This window comes from Bombus huntii, chromosome 5 (genome assembly GCF_024542735.1).
Source record: "Bombus huntii isolate Logan2020A chromosome 5, iyBomHunt1.1, whole genome shotgun sequence".
NCBI lineage: Eukaryota > Metazoa > Arthropoda > Insecta > Hymenoptera > Apidae > Bombus > Bombus huntii.
In genome coordinates this window covers 679,171-695,677 of record NC_066242.1, presented here as the reverse complement: position 1 = coordinate 695,677, position 16,507 = coordinate 679,171, and the positions used below count along the sequence as shown (strand labels likewise).

The following is a 16,507-nucleotide window of genomic DNA, read 5'->3' as shown; positions in this document are numbered from 1 at the left end:
TACCGCAGTCCTTTTCTAAACTGCATGTCCCTAAACAGAATAAAAACTGTAGCAATCGCTACAGTTGGTATCTAACCCATTTTCGCGAATAAATGGGAAATGAAGCACGTGCTTTAGGTACCATCAAGCTGGCTAGTTAGGACGGGATCATGGATAGATATCTCTAGACAAGTGTAATGGTCGACAACATCGTACGTCAATGGAGGATCCTCTCTCATTATCAACTCTGCTCGATATTGCTGCCCGGTGGATTAACTTACGCCTCCACCTCGTATTGAAGCCTCGACCTCCTCTTTTCACTGGCCGTGTTCAACTTTTAATTATCGTTAACGAGTATTCAATCTGGAACGATACAGATACGGTGTTTTATTCTTTTCACGTCGTATTAAATATCTTTCTGTCCGTCTCTCTTTCTCTTATCTCTTTTGCCTCAAAGTATAGAGTCCCGGAAATACGGCCAGATGAAACGAACGAACTTCATAGAGGATATATTGAAATGTATAAAGAGCCGCATGATCAATAAAATGTTATCGTCCGTCCGGATGAAAATTTTTTCACCGTTTTTATTTTAATACTTTGAACGCTCGTTCGACCGGAGTAATTTCAAGATAGCGTTTTTCATACTATGATTAATCATACGATATTAGAGAGCAGAAAGATGTTGTAAAGGGAAGAAAATAGGTTTTGATATGTTTCGACGAAAAATGGAAGGAAGATGATTCGTAAAGACGACTTTTTCAAGAAATTGATTATTACTCAAATATTTAATATTTTATTTATATAATTATATATAATCATATGTGTAATATCGTACATATCATTTCTTCCTAATGGTAATAATAACGTACCGTGCGAGATAACTCTAGCGGTAATACGACTGAAAGTCATCTTGCAAAGACAACTATATTTTCAGCTCCTTTAGTACATTAAGTAGATTCAATAATTTAACGAGTATTACTTTCAGTTGGTATTGTAATCGGCTAAAAGCAGTTTAAATATAGGAAAATCTCATTGTTCATGCAAAAGTGCTCACTTATTGTTTCATACTCGTAGAATCGAAAGAGGAGTTCACCAAAGTTTCATTAATTTGACATTATCAGCTTCAAACCTGGAATATAATATCGATTAATCTAACTTTACTATATATCGTTACGAATTAAATTTTCAGTACAATTTGCACGGTAACCAGAGACAGAAATGAAATAACATTTTGTATCGTTTAGCGAGATCGTATTTTTGAGAAAAATAGCTTAAGTGGAATCTTGTTCCTCTTTTGTTAGAATTAAAGATGTAAAAATATAGTAGAAATTGTAATGACGTTTGGAAATTACGTAAACGAAACGTGCTGGAGAAAAATCAAAATTCTTCACCATGAATCTGCGTTTCTGATCGCGTCTCGGCTGAATATTAGAGTTCTGCGTGAGCCGTGTTCATGAGGCCTTGATTGTAGTACACAAGATAGAAAGAAAAGCGACAAAGAAAAAAAAGAAGGAAAATCGGAAGAAGCAACGTGGAGAGCCAGGAGCGCGCAGGTTCGAAACGGAAATTTAATTTTCCGCGTGCATTCCCTTTGTCTGCGTGCACCGCAGGAGACTCGGCCGTGTGCGAGCCTCAGGAATTTTACAAAAGCAAATCGATACGAAACAACGACACCCAACCCGCGCCCCGGTTCTCGATAGGGAATCCGCGTTTGTCCTCGAAAGAATGCATGCTATTGCGTGCAAATTATTGTCCGTCGCTCGTCTTGTTGTTCGTGCACGGAAGATGAGGTTGTTTTTAATAATAAGCGACATCCTAGGCTAGAAAATTTATGAAAACCGCGGGTTCGTTAAATGTCGGATTGCTGGAATAGTTTATTATTACTACTTTCTTGTTTGCGGCTTTCTGCAACTTTTTTGTAACAGCAGATTAGATGTCTTAGATTATATGTATAATAACTAATATTGTGCAAATTAAGTCAGTAATGTTCGCAAATGGATGGCAAAAAACATAATTTATGTGAATCGAAATTTTATGTTTGTCTGTGCTTTTATGTTTGCCAGCTAAATCCACGAAATTTTACTTCATTATAATTACGAATGATCGATATCGTTTGTCGCAAACTGATGAAAATAACAAAATTCCATTTCCATCGACGATCGTTTGCATCCAGAAAATGTACAAAGTATAGCAAATAAAACTCCAAAAGTTTCTTCCAAAAGTTAATAACCAGTAAAACAAATTGTTTCGTAACTAAAGATCTGCACACGCTTATCTCGAGAATGAGAATAGCACGATCTCTCTATACCTTATTTAATAGTAAACAATTGTCGCTACGCGAAGTTAAACATTTCTGTTCGTGTTACGTGCGAAGACATTACGAATTCGTGCATAAATGATCAAATCGTTTTCTTTATTTTCTTACAGATGCGCCATCCGATCCAGATGAAACCTGCGGACAGCGAAAACAGAAACGGTGAGTAAAAATTCAATATCTCGTTTCGAAGAAACTTCAAACTCTATGCTTTTCTCTTCCATTTTATTCTTTGTTTAAATATGAGCTTCTTTGTAAGCTTTTTTTCTACTACAAGGATCTTGAAGGAAGGTAATATTTACAAACCTTAGATTCTAAGCGTATTTTGTTGCATTTTAATATAAATGACAGTACCTCCTGATCATAAGGGGTTAAATCTCCTTCTATCTAACGTAGCCACCATATACAATTCATATTTTTATATATATAAGCAACGTTATATATTTTATCTTGCTGCTCGAGCCTGGAGAATAAGAATTTGCAATACAATCGTCAAAGCTCAGATAGTCTGATGGCAAATAGGGAAAAGAGTAAAGGACACGAGTAAGAAAGACGCAATAGACCCGCCTCTCGTTTATTATCTGTGCGATGTTTCTCGAGCATTGTCTTCAAGCCACACTTTTCTTCCTCCCTTTCCCTAAAAGTGCTCGTCGTTTCCTTATTCGTTGCTCCGCGACTCGATTATATCTTCTTTGACTACGCAATCTCCACAACCTCTCAATTCAGCCAATTAATTACTACTTAATGAACAAGCTTTGAAACCACATTCTCCGTCGTCGCAGTAACGTAGACAGCGAGAAACTAAGACGGAATACCGAAAACAAGAAGGGATGAGAATTCCATCCCATGAATCAAATCTTATACTTGTCTTGATTTATCCAATGATTTGATTCGTAACTTTGATCGTCACAAATTCCGAAAGAATTATGATTTTTGGATCATTTATAACCAAATGTTCCTCTCCCAATACAAAGAAAAATTACGGTTTATCGTTTGAAAAAATAAAATAGATATACTATAAACTTATTCGAAGCTAATATAACATAGCATAAAGATGTTGATAAAATCATATTGTTCAACTATTTTTTCTTCTCCTTTTCCTTATTTACATGGTTGCTTATATAATTTCTCAGTATAATGTCAATAGAATTGCGTAATGTCATATTGCGAGGTTAAATAACTCAGAACCTTCTAACACTAACTGTAGCATAAGAGAGGAAAGAATTCCGTAAATGTAGACGAGTTTTTCGAAGCAATCGTGGCGTAAATGCATACAATGAAAAGCTGGCCATCGTAGTTCGAGCAGGGTGCACAAAATAAAAATTGTCCACGGCAGATCGGGATGGACGACGAAAAACGAATGCTAATGAAATATTAACGACACCCGTCACGTGCTGCGACCCCAGCTGGATCAGGGATTGCGCTCATTTTTTCAATGCTTTTTGTCTCTTTTTCTTTTTACAACACAGTCCAGAAACCGCGGCTATAACAGGTACACGTGACGGGGAATCACGAGAAGAGAATCACGAGAATTGATGCGCCAATCCAACCACGTAGAGTGTACAGGAATCAAACGTCCGTCAAAAGTGTTAAAAAATGATTTCACAAAATTAAATGTAGTTTTTTTCTAAAGAATTTACACGATATATTTCCCTTTATTAAATTGATCTTGATTAACATTTTAAATAACATTCTACCGTTAAGCGTCTAATAATGTCTAATAATCATACGCGATAATGCAACTTGATTTTTCTTGGCAGAAGACACCATGGCCCTCTCGTAAATGCAGATTACATGTAAAATTTCGAGATCCAATTATTGTCAGCGTGCATGTAAAACATGCAATCAAATTCTCACGAACAAGTGAAAAGAGGAAACTACAAAGAGGTTCTAAAATTAGAGATAGTAATCAGAAAGGGAAATTTTCAAACAATCATAATTTTAAGTGTTTTATGACTTTTATGTCTATGACAAGGAATTACTTTGAGAAAAATCCACCAAATTGTCGCTGCGCCTATAATTATTCACGTTAATGGCACACACGATGGACGTTTTTTTAAGGTTGTTCCGACAGGAAACACGTTGATCAACAAGCGACCTCTGATACGTCTAACTACGTCAAATCGACAAAAAAGAGACACGAAAGATAAAAAGAAGGAAAAAGAAGAAAGAGAAGCTTGCGAAGAAGTGCACGATGAGAGTGAAAGCTTTATTTATACCCGTGACATTCTGTTTATTTTGGCTGACACTGTGTCTCCCGTAAGTAACGACACACTCGGTCACGTGTTACGCTTCATCCACGTTCCATCCATTCTCAAGATCGTTCCGTGTAGGTTACGTCATCTCCTCATGTTCTCCATTTTGACGATTTTGCGTAAAATTCTTTGAAATTCTGCTGAATCTTTAGAGTCGACCTTCTTTGAGAAATTCAGTTATATTTTCGTGAAAGAAACTTCTGTGATATAATTGCAAATAACACTCACAACAATTGCGTAATATGTATGTATAACGAACAACGTGAAATCTATTTTAAACAACTATTAAAACTGCTAAATATCTTTTTTTTCGGTAAAACACAGAAACTATTTTCTTTTTTTTTTTGCGAAGCCTTTAATTTTTTTTTAATTTTGGTCGGACCATTTAGTGAGATTTCGTTGATGAGGACATAAAAGTGTTACAGTGATTTGTCGTTCTCTGTTCTAACTATATGTCATAGTTAGTTCCTTGGGTGGAAAAATTTATTTGTTTGGGCATATGGAGCATTATGAGAATTGCGAATTATATTAAATTTAATGAAATATATAAGCAATAGCTAACTTGAGAATATACATTGGGAGTATTAAGAGGATTATTAAAATCCGCTCAACGCTTTCACTGCGTGCAGTTCAGATTTAAGTAGTGTAGGAGGGGTAGTTGGAGCTAGGTGAAAAGGGAATGAGGAGCGTTTCGTCCCGGGACTACTGGAAGACTCGTCAGTAAGGCTATGCCCGGTAGTCCCTGCCTTAGACGTAGAGGGAGTCTCGCTAGGTGCGGTATTTGTATCGTGCGCCCGTAAATTCGACCGCTAGCGAGTTAGACAGACTCGTTGTCGTCGTAGCCCTCTGGTGTTGGCGGTTGGTATCCGCGGATCGCCCGGGAAGTGTTGCGCTGCGTTGATACCTCGACCTGTCGGCGTCCTATTGATACCGATCCGCCACAGTAGTTTCATAAAAGCGCATGGTTTTACGATATGCGTATGATACCGAATCGGATATGAGAGAGAAATTCAACACAAACGCAACTTCTATAATAATTAGAATACAGAAAACAAAGAATAGCGACATTAGATCGAAGTAAAATTTGCAAATTTTCGTTAACTTATGTTCGAGAAACGGTTGTCAGGCAAATCGTAAGCTCTACTTGCATCCACAACTTGAATGATTAATTATTAACTAACAGAGCCTATCGCAACTGCCTTCACGAAATGAAACACGCTCGAAAAGCATCTCGTCTATTGAAACAAAGGAGAGAAGTACTGACGTAAATTGCAGTCAGACTCGTTTTACGGAGGTAATCGTAATTACGTCATTCCTGTGCAACGTCAAGGATTGCATTACTCACAACTCACGGAGATTAAGTATTATGGAAATGTGCCTAATATAACTTGTTTCACCAGGCGTTGCCGAAACACTGTTTCATCTCATTCGTGCCAACATTTTCGTCGATGTTAGCATAGTATTGTTGCAATCAAAAATACCAGTATAGTGCAAAAAGTTAACACGTTAATTGCATTTGCTTATTTCTGGGTGTATTTGTCGTATTAATATTACATCTATCTTTTAAATATACTGGTAAGTACCTCCGTTATCTGAACTTATCGGGAGGAAAAAGTGTTTAGATAACAAAATGTTTGCGTAATGAAACAATGTAATAATATTTGTACAGCAATATCTTCATAAAAAAAATAATTAGAATATTTAAAAATGCTGGTCGATTAAACGCCAATAACTCTTATCGTTTATCGAGCTCTAATTTCACGATTGCAGCTTCATGAAATATCGCTATCGGCCATCGACGTAGCCAATCACGTCGAAATAAATCACGATAGAGAATCGATTCTACCGCAAGCATAATCGCAACGCGGACAGTAAGCACGCTATATCGCGAAACGTTTCTCGTCGTTATAAGATCAGGAAACACGAAGAAACCTATCTTTCGTGGTCAAACGTACGAGTCCGATAAGTCTTATCTTATCGAGCGAAAACCAAACGACTTCGAACTCGAACGGAATTGCTTGTACAATCGGTACGAACGATATGCCAAGGTCGTAAATTAAAATATCGAGAGATGATCTACTATACTCGACAAATTTACAAACTCGATTTTCTCGAAAACTAAGCCTTGGATGAACGAATTTTACTCTTTTGTTTCGTTTTATTTGTTCACCCAGAATCATTACCCCCTTTTCGAATGTACTACATGCTATTCCTATTCCCTGCAAATATACTACTAAGCAACCCACAGTTCTGATTCGAGTTCTTTATATCAATCGCTTTTTCGGGAATCGAAACATAAACTTTATCGTTTGACCGATTTTATGATCTCGCTGTTGCTCTTTCGCTAACTGTACGCAAGATTCACAGGCCTGTCGGAAACACGCATGCTTGGATTGCAGTTTCTAAGCCAGTTAGATCGTTCGATCGTCAAACTCGTTTCTGATAAATTGGATTTAATCGGTTTGTCGGTGTGTTCTATACAGATTTATGATTCTTCTCGAGCAACTAATAAGCAATAAAAGAAGCATATTGAATTCTGATACACGCGCTAATCTTTTCGCGACACGGTATACGATACAATATGCTTAAGAAAAGGTGCTGATCTCACGTAGTTACCGAAACGAAACAAAAGAAAATGAATATGCATTAATGACATATCATTAAACTATAGAGATGTAATCCGAAAGGGGACGATTCTACATGCTGAAATGAAACAAACGTACAGAATAATACTTCCTTTTTGTCTTTGAAACCTCTTTTTATATAAACATGAACACTTAGACGCGATTTCACTTACGTTTTGATCTAAAGGATGTTCGTTTAATAAAAAATTTGTTGTTTTATAAGATAAGGTAGTAAAATATTGTTTATAATAGAAAAAGTCGTTTATTTAATAAGAGGGTAAATATTTTTCTTGAAAATAATATCTTGAAACGCACCTTGCTGTAACAATAAATCTTGGCTATAATATTAGTTGAGATAATTGATTAAAATTCCGTTGAAAGGCTTCAGTTGTTAATGAAAAAAGAGACCCATTTCAAAAGGAGCAGTTAAAGTTTCAGTTTTCGAGTTACTAGCTGATAATGTTACGACTGAGTTCTTTCGTTTTAACATTATAACATTTGACAAATTTTATTCTTAAAAGGATTACACCAAATTGTACAGTATTACCCGTTGTTAAAAATATTAAATTATAGTTTGAAAATGTTTAAGTTTTAAATTTTTATCATTCAAATTCTAAATAGTGGTATGGTAGGAAAAATTGTATAAAATTGAGTAAAAGTAAAATACGAATCGCTTTTCTTCATCTGTTTGATTAAAAAATTATGAAAACTATACCTTTAATATGCCGTATTCTTCAACGCAGGTACTTTCATTTCATTTGGTTCATTTTCTACTCGCTATATAGGTGCCGAGATCCATTTCTCTTGCTTCACATGTACTTCTTCTTACTCTTCATATTTTAGCTTACTTTACGCCGCAGTGAATACATACATGTACGCAATCATATTCGAGAAACCTCAAACTGGGCCAGTTTAAAACCCTGTTAAAAGTCAACGTTTAAATTTCAGTGTCAATACTCATATTCGTATAATTTCATCTTTCTTCAATTTTAATTTTTGAATTAAGACACATTAGTTTAACAAATATGCCAATGTTAGCATGACCAAACGTCGCTAAAAGCCATTTTGATAAAAGGAAGACTAAGATTAAAAGAATTAGAATTAGAAAAAGAGTGCAAGCTATTAATACGTTTTATTTGCAAAGCATAGGGAACCTGATGAATAACAAATGATATGCGGGCATATATTCACCACCGAATTTATAATGCAAAACACACGCTGATTTTTCGCCTCAGCTTCTTGGTCGCGAAGCGCCCTCCAAGAACCTCCAAACCCCATCAATGAAACATGACTTGGCAAACACTCCGCTTAAAGTGAACATGCACTGACTTCAAGCAACTCCCTAAGTCCTATCCTCTTCGCGCGATTCCATTTCCTCTTCGGCAACTTCCTGTGTAATGTTCTCAAACAAACCGATAAAAACTATTACATATGGCATGTTCAGTTTTTTCCACGAACGAACATTTTTCATTAGGCATCGTTCGATACCATCCCCTAACGACTTTCTTTATTTTTATTTGAAAACTTCGTCCCAGTTTCCAAGATCATCGCGCGCGTAGAATCGCTTGGGAATTCTTAAAACACATTCTTAAAACAACACGCACATGCCGCTATTCTCGGTAGATTTGTCATTAACGAGACTTTATTCGGTGTTTCGTCCCGGCTTGAATATGCATCGAGCAAGCACTGTCCGCAGGAAAGTGGATCACAAGGATCAGCGGGTAAATAGAACCAACTTTCTCGCAAGCTCGCCGCCATGCCGTTCTAAATTGTTCCGGCGAAGAAATCGACGTTACCGTCCATTGAAAGTTTACCCACGGAATAATATGGCACTTGGAAATTAACTTTATTCGCTTGCATTAAAGGGAAGCTATTTTAGATCTGGCTTCCTCTCCAAGAAATCGCTTAATTGCACGCTTAAACAAAGATATATTTTATCCGTGTATAAACAACGGTCGAAGGAAAATTACTCCTGAGTCCTTGTTTAAACGTTTGAAGAAAAGTATTTTAATTCAATTACAGAATTATTTTTTATTAACTTAGCTTCGTCTATCGGCAATAATCCATATAGCGCGGAACTCCTGGTTGCAAATAAAACCAAACACCATACGATGAGAAACAAGTTTCCAGGTACGTGGGGTCTGCATAAAAACACATTCCATGTAAATACCGTGTTTATAACAGTGGAATATAATAACATCATTGTGAGGAATTGCGTGAACCGTGTACGTTGACGAACAAGTATTTTTCCATGCGAATCGAAAACGGTACATGAAGCTAATAAATACGGCGACACAAATCGTCGCTCGCAATAGGTCACAGTGTTCAATACGATCGGCGATTTTAATTACTCGGCCTGATTACCTTTTACACGCCACGCTTACTAGGATTTCTTGTGTGCGTCATTCTATAAAATGGCAGCGTTTGCTTTTAAATAATCTGAAATTCGACGCCTTTCTCTCTTCGAGTTTCGAACGAAACGCAACACGCATTATTAATTTCTTCCATTGTAGGGAAAACGCATGAATAGCGGTACAATTTGAAGAAGTATGAGCGATTGGAAAACGTCCTGGTGACGTGAAAATGAATTTGTATCGGTTTTAACAAAAGTATCAATCAATAGGATTTTATTTCATTAATTTACTAAGAAATATCGTTGCAGTATGAGCATCGATATCGTATCGATGAGATAGATGGTAATAGCAGGGCACAGAATACTGATATATGGGCCATTAAGGTTTTTCAACCCACGTAAAATAATGACGTTTGTGGAATCTTTTGTAAACTACTTACTACGATATAATCCTGACATCTCACGACATAATCGTCCATTTTCGTTGGAATCTTGCTGCGTAATCAATGTCTGTTGTTTTCGCTCTAGCGAATAATTGTAAAGGTAAAAGTAAAAGAGAATAAGGCAAGTTGACACGTTCTTTAATTTAGTCGTTCTTTAGTTAGAATAGGATTTTATTTCATTAATTTACTAAGAATCGATATCGCATCGATGAGATAGACGATAATAGCAGGGCACAGAATACTGATATATGGGCCATTAAGGTTTTTCAACCCACGTAAAATAATTACGTTTGTGGAATCTTTTGTAAACTACTTACTACGATATAATCCTGACATCTCACGACATAATCGTCCATTTTCGTTGGAATCTTGCTGCGTAATCAATGTCTGTTGTTTTTGCTCTAGCGAATAATTGTAAAGGTAAAAGTAAAAGAGAATAAGGCAAGTTGACACGTTCTTTAGTTTAGTCGGATTAATTACTGGATTACAAACATACTACGGTGCATTACCGAAACAGAGGCCTATGGGCCCGTAACGGAAGTATGTAACACGCGTTTCCGTCTCTCCTGGCGGCAATGAATAACATTAACGACGTGATGCGACCCCGCATTTCTACGTTCTCCTGGCAAACGAACGCGTGAACGAAGATACACGGCTTCGCGGATTTGATTCGAATGCACTTGGCACTCGTTCGAGACGGAATACCAAGAAACCACGCAGATACTTCCACGGGCTGGAATACGAGAATTGGCTACCGATTCGATATCGACGAACATCGGTATGATCTTGCTCGCGTTAAAGATTCTACTGGCGATCTCTCTCTTGACGTTCTTGGAAATTTCATTGCCCTTTATCATGTTCATCGTTATTGTTAAATTAATTGGCGACAGATTCAGATATAACAGTATTCGTAGTAAATATTTATTGACAATGATCAATTATCATACGTGAATTACATTTCAGTATTACGTTAACGTATATGAAATGTCATTGCCCCGAAGTTTAAATATAACAGGCTAATGCCACCACCCATCTTTTATCGTATCACCGGTTATTAACCACATTAAAAAAGAATTCGTTTACCATTATGTTTCGAATTGAAACTAAAGCTTTGTGCGCATATTTCATTAAATCATCGTAACAAGAAAAAGTAATTATGAAATGAGAAATTGTTAACTGCTATCTCATTGATTTTAATTCGAATTCTCGTTAAATCGAATTCATTTCGGAGCTGTTTATTTCAAATTATCAGAATTTAATCGTATTTACGTGTTTTTCATTTATGAAAAAATAAAGTAAATCGATCCTGAAAATATGTACACCTTTAAAAGCAGGATATGTACATCGGATTTCGAAATGCATTTCCTTCGTTAAGATGTAAATGACAAATGCATACTGTTCTTAAATTAAATGCAACTAAAAGTATTTCCTGCTTAAATCTCGTTAAGCATTTCCGAGCTGAGATTAGAAAATGTTGAGTCGTGATTTTAATTGATACGGTTTCTGATGAAAAATTTATAGCTCTCGATATGGCGGAGAGTAACCTCGTTGAACGAAGAAAAATTAGCCTATACTTTATTAATGGAACGAAATACCAATGACAAACGACATTCGTGTAACATCGAATAACATCCACGAATAGAAAACAAAGTAAAAATTAGCATCGATACACGGAACATCAACGATCAGCAACACTAATAGGCAAATAAACATCTGTAAATGAAACATCAAAGAAATATCGATAGCCATGAATAAAACAGCAACCACAAGCAACATTGAAACACAAATACCAAGGAAAAATCAACATCCAGAAGTAAAACGTGACAAGAACGATCGTGTGCGTAAGCAGCCGTGCATCTTCTCTCGTCATTACGGTTCCCTTGTACGTTTTGGTCCGGTAGGAAGCATTCAGAAATGAAACACGTCATCGTGGTCTTTACAAGTGGCTTTGGCGTTGGAAAAGCAAATGTACGAATCTCGCGACCAATGCGGAATGGTGAAGCAAATTGGAACTCGGCCAAATATTTATACACAACGCAGCTCGACACCGCGTACACTGTTGCTTCGTCACACACACACACGTACACATATTATATTGTATTACAGCTAATATTTAACGGATGCCGCATAATAAAATCGCCGCTCGTCGAACCAGTAAGTATCACGCTCGACCGTTTAGTATCGTGCCCGAAAAGAACCGATTCGTAAAACGTACCGCAACCGGAACTGAGAAACTGCAGGTTGCCAAATCCTATTATACGTGGAAGAGAATTCGGAATGGACGGATTTGTGTATCCTAAATACCTAATACGCCAGCCATTCATTGATCTTGTAGAACGCGAAAGCGAACTAGATGTTATTTCTGCATGTGATGTGTGTGAGATGTTGGAAGAGGAAGTCTTCTCAAGAATTCTAATGGAATTGGACGTGGTTTATTTTGGTTGTATGAAATTGACTGAGGTTGAGTAATTGTATGATTGGTACATGTTGTTAACAATGGCCAATCTGAAATGATCAATGGCAGGTTTTAAATGATTATTTAAAAAGTAAAATTACTAGCAAAAATTATATTTAAAAATTATATTTAACACCACGGTGACCAAAGAGAATCTGACAGTTCTGAAAAAATCCAGTATACATAGAATATAGCTTTTCACGATTACTATCAAAGGCCTACGTTTAATCTTATAAATCTATGCTGAAAACAAAGTTTTATACAAAAAAATGTTTCACAATACTTGTTCTTTCCCGTAGAATTCTCTCCCCATTTGTTTTTTTATTTATCTTTAGTTTTTTCTAGGTGAACTACGAAACTACGAAACAACGAAACACTTCTAAACTTTTAGTATGATGTGTTTATACGTGTATACGTATATCGTATGAAGTAAGAAAATAATCGATGTTTACCAAAAAGCAAAGTATCGTTACGCGAAGAGTAATTCACGTTTATCCATAGTCCATTTATTTTTTAATGTTTGCGATTTCGCTTTGATCAACGTACGATTTTTTGAATCCTTTTGATAGAGATATCCATTTCTGGTTAACACGTCACACTTTACACATACCCGAAACAACTACACGGAAACATGTTATTGCCGACGTATTTTTAATTTACACCAGGTGCTGCGAATTCGAATGCATTATTCTCCGTTACATTCGGTCACAAGGAAAGCCTTTCAAGCGTCATCAATTATTTCATGCGTGGAAAATCCATTTCGCGTAACAGAACTGGAAGGTCAGCTAATCATGAATGCATACGATCCTAACAGACTCATTCATAGTCATCTATCTCGATTTTATTCGCGACAGATTGCTAATGATTTCAATCAGTTTCTTTGCCTCGAATGAGTTGGATAATCTAGAAACGCAGCGATAAGCTGTTCAAAATGGATCGCATTCAACGCTAAAATCAAACTAAATTGCTATAATCCTTGTATAAATATATAAAAGGATAACATATAACAGGACATATAAGTTAAAATGAAGTTTCAAAAATTACGTACTAGTAAAACCTCTCTGTTCTTTTCACATTTCCCTTACCATTCACATAATTTTATTCCATTAATTTCCTCCTAAAACACTATACTTTCAATAAAATTCAGTGAAATTAAGTTTCTTTCTCTCATTCCTAAAAGTGAATTTGCCTTTTCACGATTATTTTCTTCAAAGAATTTATGCAATATTCAGTTATCAAAATCATACGGCAGAATATATCGTGTTATTCTCAATATTTGAAGCTTTTAATAGTTGCACAGTTTCCACGATTTTCGGAGTTTAAAGAAGCTTAAAGTCTGCATGTAAATATCAAAAATCTGTATAACGGCGAAATTACAAACATTCAGGAAAATATACAGGGAAGAAAAATACTGCCTATAAAATGTGCAGATGAAAACAAACTTCAGAATTATATAACTTGGTCGTACCCGCTGAAAATAACGGTCGTTCGCTGTCATTACTATTGTTTTACTGATTTATTAATGTACTTTCACATTGTCACGAATTATTCCCGTTATCACATATGACATACCTAACGACTTTTAAATTATTTCGTCATCTCATATTCTGTTTTACCGTGTGCATTGATATTTTATAATTATCAAGTTTATTACGTGTACACGCATTATCATACTACTACACCGTATGATAATCTGTTAAAGCGCAAATAAATCCTATACATAGAATGTTGCTTTTTCAAGAGAGTAATACTTCACTATGTTCCACGTTTTCCTATCGTCGTAACAAAAATAATCTCCAAGTGCAATGTGGTTCTTGACCATCCCTCTTCAGATATAAATATCGATTCTTTGAGTGATATATAATTATATACGAAATCTTTTTATTCTTGATATCGATATTTTTGTGTGCTGTATCCATTCCGTATGTTTCGTTGCTTTTTTAATCTTCCACAGTTGCATAAACATTTGTAATATAGTAATAAATTTATTATTATACCTGGACGGAGACGAGATTGCAATTTAATGAATTCAACGACAAACTGCTTCAACTTCTAGATAGTAGAAGAAACACGACGTGGACGGGAATTAATGTAACAGTTGGCACGAAAACCGTGAGTTTTGTCCAGGAATTCTATCCTGCAACAATATAAGCGGCAGATTTAATAGGAGAAATGTCGGCCAAAGGGGAAAGATGACTCAAGCTATGCACGAAATCACAGCATCCGTTGATAGGTCGATTTATAGTAGTTTAGAACCATTAGTTGGAAATTCAGCCAAATACAATAGTCGGAGTGTCAAGGCGAACGAATCAAATAATTCTGTTGAGCGCATTAGTTATAGTAATTAGTCAAAAGGTGTAATTCGGACAAAGAATAATATATTGCGGCGGCGATTCACGCAAATTACTTGCCTATTATCGCCTCTTGTTTGCTCTATTCGTTATTTTGTTTGAAGAGTTGATCGATTTTCGCTAGCTTATATCGTACTACCTATAATAGAGTGGGAGAATGAAGCTAGTGTACGAAACTATACAATACAGATTTTATAAGATAACAAAAATGATTGTATATTAAAATATACAAGACATTTGAACAACCAATGAGTTTTTACGAAAGAAAAGGATGATATCCAATTATAAGCTTCTAATTTTATTTTCAAGATATAACAAATTATAACTTTCATTTTCAATGTGTCTAAGAAACGAGACGGCAAACATAAACACGTAAACACGGTAGAAAACAATTTTAAGTAAAACCGTCGCACAATGGAACAGCAGACATTTCAAATGAATTCATTTGCTGGCGATCGTCTATACCTTGAAAAACCTTCGTCGTCTAGATGAACTCTGAAGGTTCGATAAAAATCTACCTAAAAGGATATTACTGTTTCTACTCAAGGAATAGCTGTACTATTTCTATGTTAAAGAGCCTCTTGAAAAGAGATCCTACTAAGAAAGCAAATGCAGCCATGAATAATGGAACACGCACATTGTCTTTCGCTTCCTTCGCCTGCATCTATGCCCTTGACTCATTATTTATCGGTGTTTTGCAGCTAAACGACACGACGGTAATCGGTGGCAAACTGTACGCGTTTCGTACGTATCGGATCGCCAGTCATCACCAGTCCCGATCTTTCTGTCCATTTCGATCAATGTCCAAACAATCTTCGAATTAAGTTGGTATAATCAACCATACATGTAACATATACAAGTACAAAAGAGATACAAACAACGAAGTACTGGAGGATATTATATTCCTCCCCTGTACTGTTGTTATTAGATTGAGTCATATCTATATGTAAATCACCGTCTAAGAAAACAGTACTTGTGATACCCTGATAAAATAACAATTTTGTTAACACAAACATGTTATTCTTCAGCAACAAAGGTTGTTTCTTGTGGTATCCTATTTTTGTACGAATCCCTCAATTCTTGTATAATCAGTAATTGGTAAATTCAACTTTAATATTCTATTTCATTCTATCGATGATTACTTTAAATCGTCATTCATTACGTGAATACGTAATTCATAGATATATATATATATATATATATATATATATATATATATATATATATATATTTTCAACCAATTTCCACATATTTCCGTAATCATCTAAGGTTGAAACAAAAAGGAATGGACCAGAGACAATTTCACAATGGAGTCAGATCCAATCGGAATCCACGAAACGATCAAATTTATTCGATCTACGAGGCGGCACGATTCGAGATACACAGAAGAATGGATAGATACGGTGGAATCGTGGTCGGAAATTCGAATAAAAATTGTCTCTAACGGCGATATCCGGTGGCTGAGACGTCTCAAGGAAGTTCCTACAACAGCGTCGACGCGTGGATTCTCATCGATAATGCGTCACTTCGATGATGACGATGTATGCGATACAACCGACCGCGTATAAATAATGCATCATCGACGTCGTTCGAGTAGGGACAGGCCACAAATATCCATGAAACTCCGATGCCAACGATGACCTCGTGCCCTCCGTGAATCGACCAATAGTCATCGGCGCGGTCCTGTATGGTTGCTGGAATAACAATAGTGAGGTCGGAAATTAAGTGGCGAC

General features: G+C 36.1%; 1 protein-coding gene across 16 annotated transcripts in view; it reads left to right on the top strand.

The window, feature by feature from the left end:
• LOC126865758 (CUGBP Elav-like family member 2) overlaps positions 1–16,507 on the top strand; it is a 355,524-nt gene that overhangs the window by 285,824 nt on the left and 53,193 nt on the right. For all 16 annotated transcript variants that reach the window (XM_050618633.1, XM_050618637.1, XM_050618640.1 and 13 more), the window contains exon 6: positions 2,407–2,455. In XM_050618633.1, coding sequence (XP_050474590.1) covers positions 2,407–2,455 — 49 coding nt within the window. The remainder of the gene's footprint in view (positions 1–2,406; positions 2,456–16,507) is intronic.